At 39.2% G+C, this 17,832-nt stretch overlaps 1 protein-coding gene and 1 non-coding gene across 6 annotated transcripts in view; one reads left to right on the forward strand and one right to left on the reverse strand.

The window, feature by feature from the left end:
* Positions 1-9,243, forward strand: part of DGKH (diacylglycerol kinase eta) — a 236,050-nt gene extending 226,807 nt beyond the window's left edge. For all 5 annotated transcript variants that reach the window (XM_066234070.1, XM_066234074.1, XM_066234073.1 and 2 more), the window contains one exon: positions 1,546-9,243. In XM_066234070.1, the coding sequence (XP_066090167.1) occupies positions 1,546-1,635 (90 nt within the window). In that variant the 3' untranslated portion in view covers positions 1,636-9,243. The remainder of the gene's footprint in view (positions 1-1,545) is intronic.
* A 5,947-nt stretch (positions 9,244-15,190) lies between these two features.
* On the reverse strand, positions 15,191-15,266 carry TRNAA-GGC (transfer RNA alanine (anticodon GGC)). Its single transcript has one exon. It is a non-coding gene; the product is annotated as a tRNA-Ala (tRNA).
* Between the last annotated feature and the right edge of the window lie 2,566 nt (positions 15,267-17,832).

Raw genomic sequence — 17,832 nt, forward strand, 5'->3', positions numbered from 1 at the left:
GCGTTTATTTTATCAAGAAAACATGGAGTTGCCTTAAGACTAATTGTGGATGCCCAGATGTCACACGTCACTTTTCTCAAATCCCAAAAGGACCTGTGTTTCTTTCTTTTTTTTTACTGAGCAAGAGAGGAAGGAAATGAAGGAAGGAAGGAAGGAAGGAAGGAAGGAAGGAAGGAAGGAAGGAAGGAAGGAAGGAAGGAAGGAAGGAAAGATGAGAAGCATCAATTTATTGTTGCAGCACTTGAATTGTTCATTGATTGCTTTCTCATATGTGCCTTGACGGAGGGGTGGGGGCTCCAGCTGAGCCTGTGACCCCTTGCTCAAGCCAGCGACCTTTGGGCTCAAGCCAGTGACCATGGGATATGTCAATGATCCCACACTCAAGCCAGTGACCTCGGGGTTTCAAACCTGGGTTCTCAGCTTCCAGGGCAATGCTCTGTTCACTGTGCCACTACCTGGTCAGACGGGACCTGTATTTCTTTTTTTTATTTTTATTTTTTTATTTTATTGAGAGGAAGGGAGACAGACTCGCGCATGTGCCCCAACCAGCATCCACTTGGCAAGCCCAGTAGGGGTTTATGCTCTGCCTATCTGAGGCATTGCTCCGTTGCAACTGAAGCCATTTTTTAGCACCTGAGGCAAAGGCAGTGGATCCATCCTCAGTGCCTGGGGCCAACTGACTCCAACCAAGCCATAGCTGTAGGAGGGGAGGAGAATAGAGAGAGAGATGGGGGGGGGGGAGAGAAGCAGGTGACACTTCTCCTTTGTGCCCTGTTCAGGAATCAAACCCGGGACTTCCACATACGGGGCCAATGCTCTACCGCTGAGCCAACTTGCCAGGGCCTGGGACCTGTGTTTCTTTAAAAAAAGAAGAGGAAGGCCCTGGTGGGTTGGCTCAGCGGTAGAGCATCGGCCTGGCGTGCAGGAGTCCCAGGTTCGATTCCTGGCCAGGGCACACAGGAGAAGCGCCCATCTGCTTCTCCACCCCTCCCCCCTCCTTCCTCTCTGTCTCTCTCTTCCCCTCCCACAGCCAAGGCTCCATTGGAGCAAAGATGGCCCGGGCACTGGGGATGGCTTTGTGGCCTCTGCCTCAGGCGCTAGAATGGCTCTGGATGCAACAGAGCAACACTCCAGAGGGGCAGAACATCGCCCCCTGGTGGGCATGCCGGGTGGATCCCGGTTGGGTGCATGCGGGAGTCTGTCTGACTGCCTCCCCGTTTCCAGCTTCGGAAAAATGAAAAAAAAAAAAAAAGAAGAGGAAGAAGAAGAAAGAGAAACTTTAGACTCTTGAAGAACTGCCTTTGAATATAATTTATGAAAATGTTACATTTAAGAGTTTGTATAGGATGTTATTTTTTTACTGGTTGGTAATTTTTCTATGTCAGGTTATTTTTGTTTTATAACCCTATTTTTCTAGCTTTCACTTTCTGAATCATTGAATAGAAACTAAAATAAATGAAGTGGATGCTAATTATAAGTTAAATATTTAATATTTTTCTTGGCAGTAAATTTCTCTTTTTTTCTACCTGTTTTTATTTTGTTTAGGACCTGGGGATACCGAAAGTGGGTCATGTGAAGCGAATTCTCCAGGGAATTAAAGAGCTTGGAAGGAGCACTCCCCATTTGGAGGTGTAATCACGTTGGTGCTATTTCTTGGTAGGGAAGTAATTGCTACTCAATACAAAGTCCTTGGAAGCAGTCGGCGTCCATGTAGCTTTCTGCCTAGATCAGTAAGCACCACTGAAGCACCTCTATGGCTTTATATTTTGTTGTGTGTGAAAATTTTCATTTGAGGTATTAGGAAATATCTTTGTGTCAAAAAATACATTCCACAAAGCCCTTTTCTTATTGTGAAAACCTAACATGTTCAAATTTGCTCATGTTACTAAAAGAGTAAGTAGAATTTGAGACAATTGCATTGTTGAAAAGGTGGTATTACCAATTGTTTACTTTTCTTAAACCTGGCCAGGTGGAGAGTTCTTACTCTGCAACTGCATAGCAGTGTTTGGTAAACTTCGTGGGTCTCGTTAGTTGAGGCATCGGCTTCTTCCTCAGAGTCATTGGTTAGGGGATGAAGATACTGTATATGAAGATGTGTTTTGAATATTGGATTGGTATCACCTCAGATTCCTACTACTCAGTTGTCAAAGAATATGGTTAAAGGTCCCTCAAATCCTGCGAATGAATGCAAATATTAATGCACGATGTTGCTGCCTGAATTGTCCTTTTCTTGTTGTGACACTTAGTTTTAATGTCAGTTTTAATGGAATTAATTTATTACTACCTAACTACCTTTTTGTTAGCGAAAGGCACTTTTCTGTGCTTTGATGTGGACTTTGCCTAAATATTCTGTATCTAAGAATTTGTGAATGTGTCTGTGCCATAATCAACAAATGATAGACATCTTGTGCAAGCCAGTTTTCTTGAAGCCTGTCGTAAACATAGGTGTGCACATTAAGAAAATTCTCTGGTTACTTTCATAAAATTTACATGTTCTGCTGTCTAACAACACTAATTGTGCTTTCCAAACCAAGATTCCCACAACTGTTCTTATTTTTCCATTTCGATTTAGTAATTATTTAATGCTGTACTTGCATTTTTTTTATTTTTATTTATTGATTTGAGAGAGAGGGAGGGAAAGAGACAGAGACAAGGAGACAGGAACATTGATCTGTTCTTGTTCATTCCCTGACTGCGGATTGAACCAGGAACCTCTGCACTTCAGAATGAGGCTCTACCCAGCAGAGCTGTCCAGCCAGGGAAATGCTGTGCTTGCATTTATTACCGTATTTTTCGCTCCATAAGATGCACTTTTTCCCCCTAAAAGTGGAGAGGGAAATGCCTGTGCATCTTATGGAGTGAAAAATACGATATTTTATTAAATATTTTAACACACCATTTGGTTCAGAATATTTTTTCCTTATTTTCCTCCTTAAAACTCTAGGTGTGTCTTATGGTCAGGTGCGTCTTATGGAGCGAAAAATACGGTATATAGTAGACGGCTGGCATCCAGGAGTTTCTTTAATGTCTTAGCTTGGATTTGTATAGTATATTGATTGCTCACTCAGATTCACCTACTAGCCAAAGTTACTCCTGACATGCACATCTTCCCAAAAAGAGAAAATTTTGAAGGACTTTACATTATGATCATTATGTCACATTATTCTTATATTCTATCAAGTAGATATTATTTTCCTCTTTCTTAACCACTATACTTGAGTGTAGATCATTAGGAGTCAAGATTACAATGATCAAATCTTTGAAAGCCAAAGGCATACATATCAAAGAGTCACAAAAATCTTTAAATAAGCTTCCTTTAGATATTATGTACCAAAATTTAATTATAATATTTAAAAATCTTCTATATAAAAGAAGTAAACAGGGTGTCACCCAGTGGTGACAGTTTTCATAAAGTAGCCTTCTAGGTGCTTAGCAGATACACATACACACATATGTGCATATACACATATATATGTATATATACACTTATACATTATATGTCTATTCATACTTATAATCACAAAATATACTCTCATTGACAGTTTCTAGACAACTGTTTGCTGAATGCTTAAAGAGAAACATTGATGGGAAAGCATTAAAATGAACTGTTGTCAGACATAATTTAATTATATCAAAGGATTATAAATATGGATACTTTATTCTTAGTTATGACTTTAGTATTTAACTACTAGCAAAATTCACCAAATTTGGGTATCTTAAAAATAGGTGAACTTGATGGGTTCCTGCCCAAGTGAGTCTGACTGTATATTTTACCTAAGTTGTGAATAAATAGAAATTTTTCAAAGAAAAGTATATCAAGTAGCTTAATAAGGTAAAAAGCTATTCACTTAACATTTGAATGTTATCCACACCTAAGAAATCAAAGGTCTTCTCTTTTAGCTCCTTTTTAGCCACTCCTCATTCCCACTCCACAGTGTCCTGCTACTCTGGGCATTTCCTGGTGAACTCAAAGCAGAAGACACCACGTTCTCAGAATCTGCTGAGGCCACAGGTCCCTGTTCAGCTCCACCAAAAAGGGAGAGATGGGGGCAAGGAGGTGAGGAATTCTAAAAAAGAAAGAATTAATATAAAAATTTTTACTGATTTTTCACTCCCCCCTAAATGCCCCTTTACCAGTAGGAAAGATTTTATAGCTATTACATTTTCAGAATATAAGAATAAGATGTCAATGATTGGATTTTTTGTTGTTTGATGTTGACTTTTCACTTAGATAACATCTCATTCATATATACTGTAAAACTTCAGTTCATGGAATCTTTAGTTAGGTAGAATTTTCCTGTATGTAGCTCTTGGATGAGGGAAATCCTTTAAAATGATCATTTTGATATTTTTTTTATTAAATGAGAGCACATTTCCCTGTACCCTTGTTTATGTGTGGCTAGGTAGGACCCAGATGACTATACTCACACCTGTTCTTAGGGTGGTTCCCTCAGAGCCTCCTCCGGTCCCTGTCCGTACCACAGAGGAACCAGCTTCTTGGAATAGATGAAGTTACAAAAAAAAAAAAAGGTAGCAAAATTACTCTGCGGGATCCGGCCCCAGTTCAGGTGAGGCCTCTGCCTTGATCCGTGTGTGACCCAGGCCAGCAGCACAGCTGCTCCTGCTGCCCCTGAGGGCCACCTCTCCTCCCTGCTGGGCTCTTCCACCTGCAGCTAGTTTGGAGGGATGGAGAGGAATCACAGCCAACTTGTGTTTCCTTTTTATCTCATTGCCCTGAGGAAGCACTTGCTTTTCAAGAAGGGACAGGGCAGAGTCAGCCTAACTAAAATTTCAATATATACTTGATTTCTCTCCCGCGTCCCTCCACCTCCCTTTCTGGGTTTCTGAGCCACCTCCTAGCTCCTGTTTTCCACGTGCCCACCACAGGGATGGCTGCTCAGATTGTCACTGCCATAGACTGCCCTTTCCTCATCAGTTGTCCCCACCTTAGCACTCATTGTGGGTCAGCTAGCCAAGTTTTAGGAAGAAAACAATTTAAAGAAACTAATTTTATAGTTTGCAGGTTATTAAAGGTAACTTGCTAATCTGAGTGGATTAGATAACTTTGAGACTATGGTGTATATCAGGGGTCCCCAAACATTTTACACAGGGGACCAGTTTACTGTCCCTCAGACCGTTGGAGGGCCACCACATACAGTGCTCCTCTCACTGACCACCAATCAAAGAGGTGCCACTTCCAGAAGTGCGGTGGGGGCCAGATAAATGGCCTCAGGAGGCCGCATGTGGCCCGCAGGTCGTAGTTTGGGGATGGCTGGTGTATATTGCTATGACTAGGAAGAGGTGGCCTGTGAATGTCTAGATCTGTGCGACCCAATATCGTAGCCACTAGCCACATGTGACTATTTCAATCTCAATTAATATAGAAAGTGAGTTTCTCGATTGCACTAGCCACATTTCAAGTGCTCAGTAACCATAGTGGACAGTACAGATGTTGAACATTTACATCATTGCAAACACTCTACTGGATAGCATTGGTAGAGCATTGCTACCCAAAGTGTGGTCCATAGACCAGCAGCGTTCTCATCACCTGGGAGCTTATAAAAATGCAGAGGCTTAGGCCTACTCCAGACCTACTGAATCAAAACCTTTTAACAAGGCTTGTCAGGTCCTTTTCACTGGCCTAAATACACTTTGTCTCTCCTGTTCAGATGTCTTCAGAAGGTGCCCAGAATAGCTCACCCTGCAATCTATCATTTCATATCACTTCTCCAGCTAATCCCAGAAATTAGTTGAAACTCTTTTATCACCCTGACTGAGTTTTCTTCTCAATTCATAGCCCTAATTCTGGTTCTAACTGAGCCCTACCCACCCAGTGATTCTATTTTGGTAGCAAAGGTGGAACACAGGAGATTGGCTCACCAACACAGCTGGCCTCTCTCCAGCCCCTCACCCCACAGCTTAGTCCCTAACAATCTACACTCACTCTGTTTGTTGCTCGTGTGGCATTCTCATTTGTTCACGGGAAATATTTCAGAAGACTGTGTACTGAGATAAGTTAAGACTGGGTCAGTCTCCTACAATGTGTACACTTTCACTTTCTCTTTATCAGTAGATTATCCTGTTGACATATTCATACTTGAGGACACAGTGGCACACACACATTAAATGAATCACTAGGCATGAAAAACCCCCAAATTGCAAATAAATAGAATGTGTCATTAAAGTCCTCAAGAAAGGCATGTTTGCTAGACTATATCTGTTTTTCTTATGCTAACTTCTCTTGATTTTCAGATAGCTAGTCATTCCTTAAAACAGTGCCTGAAAAATATTGTATCATATTCTTGACACTCAAAATGCAAATTTTTTGATTCTTTAATAACATCTTTCCCAACGACTTATTGTCAATAATCCTTCACTTAGTTTTTACGTATTGATATAATTTACCAAAACATTGCTGCCTAGAGATAGATCCTTTAGCTAATTTTTGTGAATAAAGAAGGGACTAGTCGCTTTACTTTTCATGAAAGTCATTTTAACAGGAATTGAGGAAGAAAATAGTCATGCAAAGCCATGGCTTAGAAAATTAGAGTGGAAACTTCTGTACATCCTTCTAAAGTAAGTCATCTATTATCTCTGGCTGAGCTGACCACATATTGGACTTTTGTGGTATATAGATGTGAATTCTTTATATTTTAAAACTATAAAAATATTTCCTCTCTCAACCTTGATATCTAGGATTTCTCCTGACCTCCCCCACCCAAATAAACGCACTCTGCATTTTTCAAATGAAATTTGGATAAAACAGTGGGTTTAGAGATTGATGATACAAGTGGCAGTTTTAAAACATCAAGTTCTTTAAATCAGCTGAAAAGAGTGAGAGGTGAGGATTCCTTAGCTGTTTGACAGTGGGATAGCCTCCCCACAGGTCCCGTGTGCTCGGGCGCCAGGCCTCTCGTTCTTGCTCGCCACCCCCTGCCAAGCGTAGTGCAGCCTGGGTCCTGTCTCTGCTATGTCAGCCCCCCAGTGACTGCTGCAGAACAGGCTTTCTCTCTCACATGGGCAGTATGTTGCCTTTGCAATAGGATGCCTTCCTAATAAAATGACCAAAACTTTAAAAAGGCCATGATTATTGGTTTTATAATAAGCAAAGCACTAATTTTTCATCTTGATTGATCTTTTCTCTACTGTTTTCTCCAAGTTTTGTTTAGAGCTATTTCTGTTAGAATAATAAAAACTGTAAAGGTTTATTATTAGAACAGTGAGATAAAAGACAGCTGGACTGTACCTATTTGTATACTTTCTGTTATTTTAGGAAAAGAAGTTTAACAGTAACTGAGACTGCATTAAATTCAGTAACAATGTTTTAAAAAAATCATATTACTAACATAAGTGAACAGATTAATTTCCTTTATGTAACTAAGATATCCTATTTACATATATTTATATCTCCTCTCTTAATTTGTTACCCCCTTCCAAGTTTTAGTTGGAAAAATAGAAACCAAGCCACAACTTAAAAGTTCTAAAAACTTTACATAAAATATTTCATTTCAGCTACAAGTTATTCATTTTATAGGAATTTATTAATAGTATATTTCATACGAACTGCATTTCAAGAGTAAATTAGCCAAAGTTAAAGGAATATAGGGTTACTTTAAAAATGTATAAAATAAGTTTTATACTCAGTTAGTGATGCCATTGGGGTAGAATAATGCAGTTAGATATACAAGCTACAAAGGAAGAAGGATATACAGTATTGTGTGGTCCTTACTGTTGATTGCACTGTTGTTTACCACAGCTTAGCCATCTCTATTTCTATATTCTAAGTATCAAGCTGATTTGTAACTAAAGATTTCTTACAGTTCTGGTAACTGGTAACTAGTGCTGTGAAAGGTTTTGGTATTGTAACATTCCCAGTTTTGTGAGTTATATATTGTATATTGAAGATGACTAATAAATTGAAGTAATATATTTGACTAGAGCTGGGAAATATATGGTAATTATTTTCAGATCTTTAAGAGAGTTGTATCAAATTTTTTTCTTCCTTGTAAGTGAGATAAAAGTCTCGCTTTTATGTTAAAATGTCTATTTATACAGAAGGCTTTTCCTCTTACTGGTTTTATTCATTTTCATATTAAAATTTTTCTTATCTTTTTGTACCAGAATAATTATCATGCTGTTTATTCAAACTGCCAAGACATATTTTAGTTTGCTGGATGTTTGGCAGATAAAATATTTCATTACAAACCAACTTTGTGTATTCTGTGGCTTTGGAGGCAAGAATTTTACCTTTGAATCAGCAAAGCCGACAATAGACAGTATTACTTGTAACCATTAGTACATTTTCACAAGTTGTATAAATCAGTGCATTTATTTATTATGTTGTGAAACTTAACCTTTATACAAAATGCATAGTCTCATTCTTGTTACTGCTGTTGCTTAAGCGTGTACTAGCTCTGTTAATGATTTAGTTGCATACTTGAAGTACTCATTTCTGCCAAACAGATGCCCGATTATTTTTCTTGTAAAAAAATGGTATTCTCTACTATTATAGGTAACTGAATAGTAATAGGGACTTCATCAAAAGGTAATTTTTATGTTTAAAATAAATACAGAAAAAGGCATAAAGCCAAAATGAAATCACTATTAAGAACTTAATGTAGCCAAGGGACTCATTCTTCTATTTTTTTCATCAATATGTATATATGTGATCTTCAAGTCAGAACTTCTCTGTAGTAAAAATTCAATTTTTGTTGTAAAAGAGATCTCTGTGATTATACTGCCACTATAACACTTCACATGCACATTAAGACTCTTGAACCCCAAAATAACACATACCTCTAAGCAGCTAGGTCTAGGTTCGGGGTATATATTTTAAATATATACATGATTGCATTTGAATCTGGGCTACTTTACAAATAGTAACCATGGTGGATGATGGTTTGTTTCTGTCAGTTAAATTAATGGGATTTTAATTGAGTTCTTAATTATTTTTTGTTTTAAAAGTATTTTTTAGTCAACTGTTTAAAAAACTAAAAACATAAAATACAATGACACAACATACCACACAGAATAAAATCACGTCTTCAAGGAAGAAAATAAAACTGTTCTGACTCAATGTGAGGCAGTGTTGTATACCAAAGAAGTCACTTTAGTGGCCCTAAGTTCAATTGTTCAATAATGTAAACAGTAGATAAATTGTGAATTATTTAAGAACTATAGTAAGAGATTAAGAATTAGTTTATTATAATTTTTAAAGACAATTTTCTCTGTTTTACAAGCAATTATTGAAGGCAGGAAAAAAGAAAAGATATGAGAAACTGCATATGGATGTGAAAAGAAAAAGAAGCTTGAGTTGTTTTGGAAAGATTTGGAACTAGTTTGAATGCAGTTATCTTTTCCCTTCTATTATAGAAGCACAAAACATGTATGAGATATAGAGTAGACACAATACCACAGAAACAACAAAAAATGTCAGCCTTGTGAAGTCTGTGAGACTGTAGCCGTACCTTCTCAAAGTAACCAGTGACTTCAGGGGGCCCATTCTACTGGGGGAGTTTAGAAGTCAGTTACGCAGGTCGTTTGGACAATCTGATCCTTTGTATATCCTACATGAGGCAATGTCTCTGCTTTCTCAACCTAGTGACTGGTGTAGAGAGAACTAGTCCGAAGGGCTTAGCTAGTTCCTAGAGAAGAACTCTGGTAAACAGAGATCAGACCAGACCATTCAGACTGAAAAGATTTTTATGAACTTATTAAGTGTTCAACTTTTTAGCAATGATTTTCCTTCCTTTTGAAACAGAAAAATGTTAAAATTTATAATATTACACATAGCTGAGTTCTGTGGTTCTGGAGATGGAAATATGGTTTAGGTGCTGGGTTCCATAACTGACTTTGGCACTGGCTTACAGTGTCCTTTCTGCAAACTTTGTGTTTTGGTGCCTCAGTTTTCCCAATTAGAGAAAGCACACAATATTATTTATTATAAGCACTTGGGAATTTTTCTTTTGCAAAAAGAATTATGTAAGCATGAATCATACCTAAATTTACTATTTCTTTCCCACTGTCATTTGAGGTATAAAGAAAAGCTTATAAGACTATAGCTTGAAAATTAAAATTCCAAATTAATATCCCCTGATGTTCAGTTTGAAAATGCAAGAAGTAACATTAGTACTGTCGGTTCCATGGTAGGTTATAGGCATTTTCACCTGTGTACTACAGGTTCATATTGTTCATTTCAGGATACACTAAAAACTTACTTCTAAAATCTTAAAAAATGTAGTAGTATTTTTTTTCAACACCTACTCCAAACAATCATTTTACAGTAGTGAATATTTTTAAATTAAACCTTCACTTTTTAAAAATATTAACTCCCTAAAGAGAAACATCTTCCTTCCTTCCTTCCTTCCTTCCTTCCTTCCTTCCTTCCTTCCTTCCTTCCTTCCTTCCTTCCTTCCTCCCTCCCTCCCTCCCTCCCTCCCTCCCTCCCTCCCTCCCTCATTTTCTTTGTTTTTTTCTTTTTTGAAAATGTTTCTTTAAACCAGTTAAAGAATGGAACACAGGACTCCCACACCTTGTTGTACCCTGTGACGTCACGTCCTCCCTCTACTAAATGAATTCTAAATGGTTTCCTTGCTATTTGATCCCAGGTGTGGATAACTGGTTGTGTTCTCTGGCTGGGGAATGAACTCCCTAAAGAAGCAGAATACCTTCAAAACTTCCTGTAAAGAAACTAAGCTAGAGATTGCCTTATTACCTTAAAGGAAATCTGAGTACAATTAAGGGAAATAAAATTAAAATAACCAAGTCAAAATCATTTAATATAGATGAGGCTAAATGAACATTGCTTTTATTTTTACCTGACATTTGAATTCATTTACTATCTGATAGTTAAGATTTCTTGGCCCTGGCCAGTTGGCTCAGTGGTAGAGTGTCAGCCTGGTGTGTGGATGTCCCAGGTTTGATTCCTGGTCAGGGGACACAGGAGAAACAACCATCTGCTTCTTCACCCCTCCCCCTCTTGCTTCTCTCTCTCTTCTCCTTCCCTCCTGCAGCCAAAGCTTGATTGGAGCAGGTTGGCCCCGGGTGCTGAAGATGGTTCAATGGCCTCTGCCTCAGGTGCTAGAGTGGCTCCAGTTGCAATGAGCAAGGGCAGAACATCGGCCCCTACTGGGCTTGTTGGTATTTATTATAGCATAATATGAGAACTTGGAGCTCCTGTTACATCCCTCTCCCCAGAAAATATGTAAGCTGTATAACATAAAGGAAAAGATTGAATCAAAACTTACTCACATAGTATTTTGATCTGTCTAAATAACACAACTTAATTTTCATAATGACAGATCTCTAATCAATGATTCTGGTATGACTTGGTATAGTGAAAGGAAGAAATCATTTTTCTGAGAATTTGCTTCCCCGCAGTGACTGGATGGATACACAGTTGACCTTTGTATAAACAAAATCAACTATAATTTTATTTAGAGCCTACCTATTTACAAATTTCAGTGGTGCAGCAGATTTTGATGTAATGTACATAATGTTGAGGCTGGAAAGATTGCAAACTTGAGCAGTTCTTCTGTTTCTTCTCCTTTTACTTGAAAAGCTCCTGAAAGCTTTCGAGAGATGACATCATTTTCGTAGCAACATTATGTGATTATAGTTTTCTGCCAAGAAACTCATAAACTAAAATATGGAACAAAACAAATGCTTAATCCTAATGTTGATTTTGGATATGTAAACTAAAGCATTTTACATGTCAAAATTTTTTCAGTATTGCATATTTCAGTTATTGTCTCTAAAATTAAATTGGCATTTTATGGTCTATTTCTAATTGTAGTAAAGTGATAATTCAGTTGCTTTTATCAGTACAAACTTTCATCATTTTTCTCTCCTGTGCTTTTTCTGTTTTTCAGCAACCAATCTTCCTACCTTCATCGTCCCACCTGTCTTCACATGGTTGACAGAGTGGTCTTTCTAAGACACAAATTTGCATGGCATCACTTTGCTAAATGTTGTTAAATACACTCCTTTCTGGACAATATAGCAACCTACCATTGCAGCATGGTAGATAAAGATCTCTGTGACCTTGAGTTTTTAGCATCTTTTCTAGCATCCTCGTCCCATTTTCCACCTTTTTTTTTTTTATTAAAGCATCCTCACTCACCATTGCCTCTAGAGATCTTTTTAATCCCAGAATTTGAAACTGTCACAATTTAGTGCCTTGGCATAATCCCATACCATAGGTCAACTCATTCAGGACTCTGTTCACACTCCCCCAATTAAGTGTTTCAACCATGCCCTACAGAATCTTGAAACTTTTTCTGTTAAAATAACAACACATTTTAATAAATTCAGTACCTTGCCCTGCACTGAATTTATCTCTCTCTCTCTCTCTCTGTAGTATCCCTGTCTAGCTAGCACATAGTAGGACTTTAATAACTGGTTTTGAATGAATGACGGTAATATAGAACCCAACATTTCTATAGTTTTATACTTTCACAAATGAGAATGTAGACTTCTCTTACAGTCCACATGAGCTATGTGTGTATCCATACCTCTGGGAAATGAACAGAAGGGAAAGGCAGGGAGGAGCAGTTACTGTATGAAGGCAATCATTCACTAGCTGTTCATCAGAAATATTTACAAATTCTGAATATTTGCGTCTAAATATGAGGCTTATCAAATTTCACATAACTGCCCAATTCGTATTTGTAATTCATAAGTATCCCTGCCATAAAGATTATCTTTGTTTTTTGTAGAAATTTGGTGTATACAATCTATATAAAGACATACACTGATTAGCAACACAAAATAATGAGACCTCACAAAGAATAGAAAACAAAAAAGAAAGTGAAATTTTCTTTAAAAATAATATTCGGCCAGAGATATTGACGGAATTTATGTGGTTTCAGGTCATTTATAGCGAATAACTATTTCATTTTTTCTGATGCAAATGTAAGAAGACTTGTTTGTTACTTCTTTATAGACTTTGATGAGTCTATAAAGCCTTTCAACTGTGTCCCCAAATTATGGTTAAGTTTAACACAAAAAGCTCTTTAAAGTTAATAATTTCTAAAATTAAATATTAGTCCAAAATTCCATATAATTAAATTACCCTCTTCCTTTACCCACATTAAGTAGATATTTTTCTTCCTGTTTTGTTCTTGATTAGATGCTGAGGATACAAATAAAATAAGACATAGCTCTTATCTTGTAGAGTTCATTGTTTTCATAATTATTTTTCTATAGCCCACTTAATAAATTGGGAGGGCTTATTTGTTAATTCAAGTAGTTCTCGGTATTTCAGAGCAGTGGTCTCCTTCCACACCAAAAAACAAAAAACAAACAAACAAACTAACAAATCCTGCATCTTAAAGAAGTAATCTGATTTTTGTGTCTACAGTTTTTATATTCTTAGGTCCACCATAAATAATTGGGCCCATCACTTGTCAAGTGCTTTCCTCAAACATATAGAACCCCATTTCCAAAGCCATAGGGGCTATGTGTGATCCATGAGACATAGATTTTTAGAACAGGAGTTAATTTTCAAGTCCATTCTAGAAAGGCATATGTCCCTATTAATGACACATACACCAAAATATATATGAGGTATGTGTTGCAGACCCACAGTAGAGGGGAAACATAAAATAATGCTTCTGGTATAAAAGGCTCCTTTTGAATTTATGGGTTAATGTTTCCACCTCAATTATTTTTATTGGCAAGTAGGAAGTAATATTTAACAGGTAGCACACTTAACTAAGCATACAGTAAATATACTAATTGGATTTATATGCCAAAATGCACTGATGTGTAGATGAAACAATTTTTTTTTTTAGTTTTGAGAACTCTAAATATATATTGATGGTAAGGCAATAGGGTTCCTTTATGAGAAGGAAAAAAACTACCCTTTATAGTCAGTAAGGATGGGAAAAACCTTATGTGTATATTTCCATTTTGATAGGCAGATTTTGAAGTCACCATTTCCCACCAGCACACAAAGTATCAACCATTTCTATTCTCTAGCAAAAGAAGTCTTAGTTTGATACAGCTTTACTCTTTGTCGGACGTTATAAAGGGTCCACAAAAGAAGGAGGCTCAGAAAGCTAGACAGACACCTTACCTTTCTGTTCAGCGTATTGATTTTACCTTTTCATAAAAGTGCTCAGTAACTAGTTGCCTTCTTTTTATGAGATGGGAAACATAGCAGTTGAGTTCCTTTAGACCTTAACATGGGATAGTTTTGATTTAGCCATTGCTGTATTATCTATAGTTAAGAGTTTACTACATTTTGGCAGTCTTTTTTGAAATTGTACTGTATCTGAGAGATGCAGATGTCTATTTATTACAGAATGGGCTCTGTTTGCTGCAGAAAAGAGTGAAACTTTTAACTGCTTAGCACACTTGCTGGTGAAATATACCTGATAGAGCAGAGGTTATAACTTTGGCTCTAATTACTTTTAATAATGGTAAGAAAACATGAGTTTTGTTTGTTTACATGCTGTTTACAATGGCATAATTTTTAAATATATACCAATTGAGATATTTATTGCATACTATTTTAAAGATGTTTTATGTTTTCACCTTTGGAATATATTGTTACAGTTCCTTATACAGATAATTTGGATAGCTTTATTAATAATGTAGCTAGCAATTTTTATGACTACTAAGTGACCAGTTTTCCGTGCCTTTTATTGTGGGATGCATGATTATGTATTTATTGTACGGAAGTCACTGCTGTGTGTATTTTTGTACTTGGCTGGCTGAGAGTAATGGGTGATCCCCATGTACATGATGATGAGAGATGCCTTTTCCAAAAGGCACTGCCTTGAGATCCTCTTTGTCAAATAAAAAGAATGCATTTGGACAATGTGTGAAGTCTCTGTTCTTTCTGATGAGAAATATTATTTTTATTAAGCTTTTTTTTTTTTTTGTATTTTTCTGAAGCTAGAAACAGGGAGAGACAGTCAGACTCCCGCATGCGCCAAACTGGGATCCACCCGGCACGCCCACCAGGGGCGACACTCTGCCCACCAGGAGGCGATGCTCTGCCCCTCCGGGGCATCGCTCTGTCGCAACCAGAGCCACTCTAGCGCCTGGGGCAGAGGCCAAGGAGCCATCCCCAGCGCCTGGGCCATCTTTGCTCCAATGGAGCCTCGGCTGCAGGAGGGGAAGAGAGAGACAGAGAGGAAGGAGAGGGGGAAAGGTGGAGAAGCAGATGGTCGCTTCTCCTGTGTGCCCTGGCTGGGAATCGAACCCAGGACTTCCGCATGCCAGGCCGACGCTCTACCACTGAGCCAACCGGCCAGGGCCTTATTAAGCTTTTTATATTGAGATAATTGTAGATTCACATACAGTTGTAAGAAATAATACATCGAGACATCTTGTGTACCCTTTACCCATTTTCCATCTTGCAAACCTGTAGTACAATATCATGACCAGGATATCGACATGGAGACAATCATGGTGCTGAACAGTTCTGTCACCACAAGGACCCACAATAAGGACCCCTCATGTTACCTTCTTGTAGCCATACCTGTTTCCCACCCATCTCTACCCTGGCAACTCCTAGTCTATCTTCACTCTGTAAATTCTCACTTTAAAAATGTTTTTTATTAAGTTTGTGACTTTTTTTCACTTAGCCTAAGTCCCTAGAGATTTCATCCTAATTGTTACAGTGTATCAATGGGTCCTTTCTATTTATTGCTAAGTATTGCCCCATCTGATGGAGTTCTTAATGGTAAAACATAATTTGGTTTATTCTTATATTAATGAGTCCTCAAAGTTCACCATTAAACACTTGTTTTAGGGACCAAATGTGACAGGTATCACCTCCAGTAGTAATCATCTATGAAGAGCCCTTTGAGATTACCACCTAGTGAAGAAGAAAGATTATTATAACACAGATTGTTGTGTGCATGACAAGGACATGCCACCAATTACATCGGGATATGGGGACCACAGAGGAAGGGAGGATGTGGAGGAGGAGGTTTAGGGGCATCCTCCTGAATGGGTGACATTGAGTAGAGTTTTAAGGCTGTTTACCAGGCAAAGTATGCATGTGAGATGCAGGGGTGACCGTGCGAGGGACGACGGTGGAACAGCGTGGCGGGGACAGCTGGGTGCTGCTGACAGCTGGAAGTCCAGTCCAGCAAGGGACTCAGGAGGGAACTTGAGTAGCAAAGGCGGGTCAGTGCAATCAGGTCTGAGACCTGGACAGATAAGTGACCTCTGCTGGTAAGAGTGAATTGCAGAAGGCTTAAGACGGGGAGATCAGCTTGAGGTTGTTGAAGAGGTCAAAGCAGGAGATGGTGGGGATCTCTTCAGGGCAGTTTTAATGGTAATGGAAGAGGAAACAGATCTGGGAAATGCTGAGACGTAAATGGCCTGCATGTGGAGATGGGCTATAGATGAAGAAAGAAAAAAGAATTCCAGGTTTCCAGCAACCAGAAAGGAAAATACCAACGTCAGATTCAGGCATTATGGGTTTAAGGTCACTGTAGGATGTCTGTAGGACACAGGACCATGTTGGAGAGAGGCATGGAAGGCAGTGCCGGTCTGGGAGGTCTCAGCGGGTGGGTTCAGCCACTGGAGAAGACAGAGTTGTACGGAAAGGTCCCCAGGAGCTCAGGAGAGGGACTCCTTGGAGCTGAGTGCTGTCCAGATGGTGCCTTTGGGAGATGGTGTACTGAAGCTGGTGCTGGGAGGGTCAGCTGCCCTCTGCCGGGGAGAACCAGTGCCCAGGCAACGCCGCAGCAACAGTGAGCAAACAGGAAGAGTGAGTTCTTTCTCCTGCTTTCCGGTTTCCCTCTTGTGCCCCCAATGGCAGAAAAGGCAGGAAACACGCTCTGGCAAGTGAGGCCCCACCCCCAGCATCACAGAGCAGAGTATCAAAGGGCGTGTTTGGAGCTGAGAGGTAACAGCCCAGTAAATGACAGATAAGGCCCTCTTCTGTAAGAACATTATCATTCAGTGGAGAATGGGGCAAGCAGCTGCCCCAGGAGGGATAGTTGAGGGAAAGGAGGACTTTTAGCTTGAAAAGAGGAAAATCAGGCGTGAGGAGTGGGGGTAAAGGTGGAAGTGAGATTGGACAGTTAAGAACTGCCTTCAAACACTTGAGGGACTGTCTTAGGGAGTTAGGTTTGCATTACTTCTAAATGAGATAAAGAAGTGAAATTGACAGGAACACCTGCCACATCTAAGGATAGATACACTGGGCTGTCTCAGAATGAGCTCCCTTTTGGGAGGGGTTCAGGCAGAGGCGGAGAGAATGTGGACTCTGTGTGGGAAGAACATTTTTTTTCGTGTTTATTCCAGTGTATGGAACAGTGCTTGGCACATGGTATGTGCACAATATCTATTTGTTGAATAAATAGAAGTAATTCAAGCTTCAGATTAGAAGACAGTAGGACCTTGGGGTCCCTTCCAATCCTGAAATTGAGTGTACACTGCTCACAAACATTAGGGGATATTTTATCGCTTCATAGTCGTTTTGAAATATCCCCTAGCAGTATATATAAACATAAAGGAAAAATATGCAGAGTCCTAACCAAATTAGGAAACAAATGAACCAGAGTTTCAACTAAAAAAAATCCAAAAACTTATTAGTCAGCATCCATTAAAAGTTGATCACTGGCCCTGGCCGGTTGGCTCAGTGGTAGAGCGTCGGCCTGGCGTACAGGGGAGCCGGGTTCGATTCCCGGCCAGGGCACATAGGAGAAGCGCCCATTTGCTTCTCCACCCCCCCCTCCTTCCTCTCTGTCTCTCTCTTCCCCTTCCGCGGCCAAGGCTCCATTGGAGCGGGGATGGCCCGGGTGCTGGGGATGGCTCCTTGGCCTCTGCCCCGGGCGCTAAAGTGGCTCTGGTCGCGGCAGAGCG

Source organism: Saccopteryx bilineata, chromosome 6 (genome assembly GCF_036850765.1).
Source record: "Saccopteryx bilineata isolate mSacBil1 chromosome 6, mSacBil1_pri_phased_curated, whole genome shotgun sequence".
NCBI classification, from domain to species: Eukaryota; Metazoa; Chordata; class Mammalia; order Chiroptera; family Emballonuridae; genus Saccopteryx; species Saccopteryx bilineata.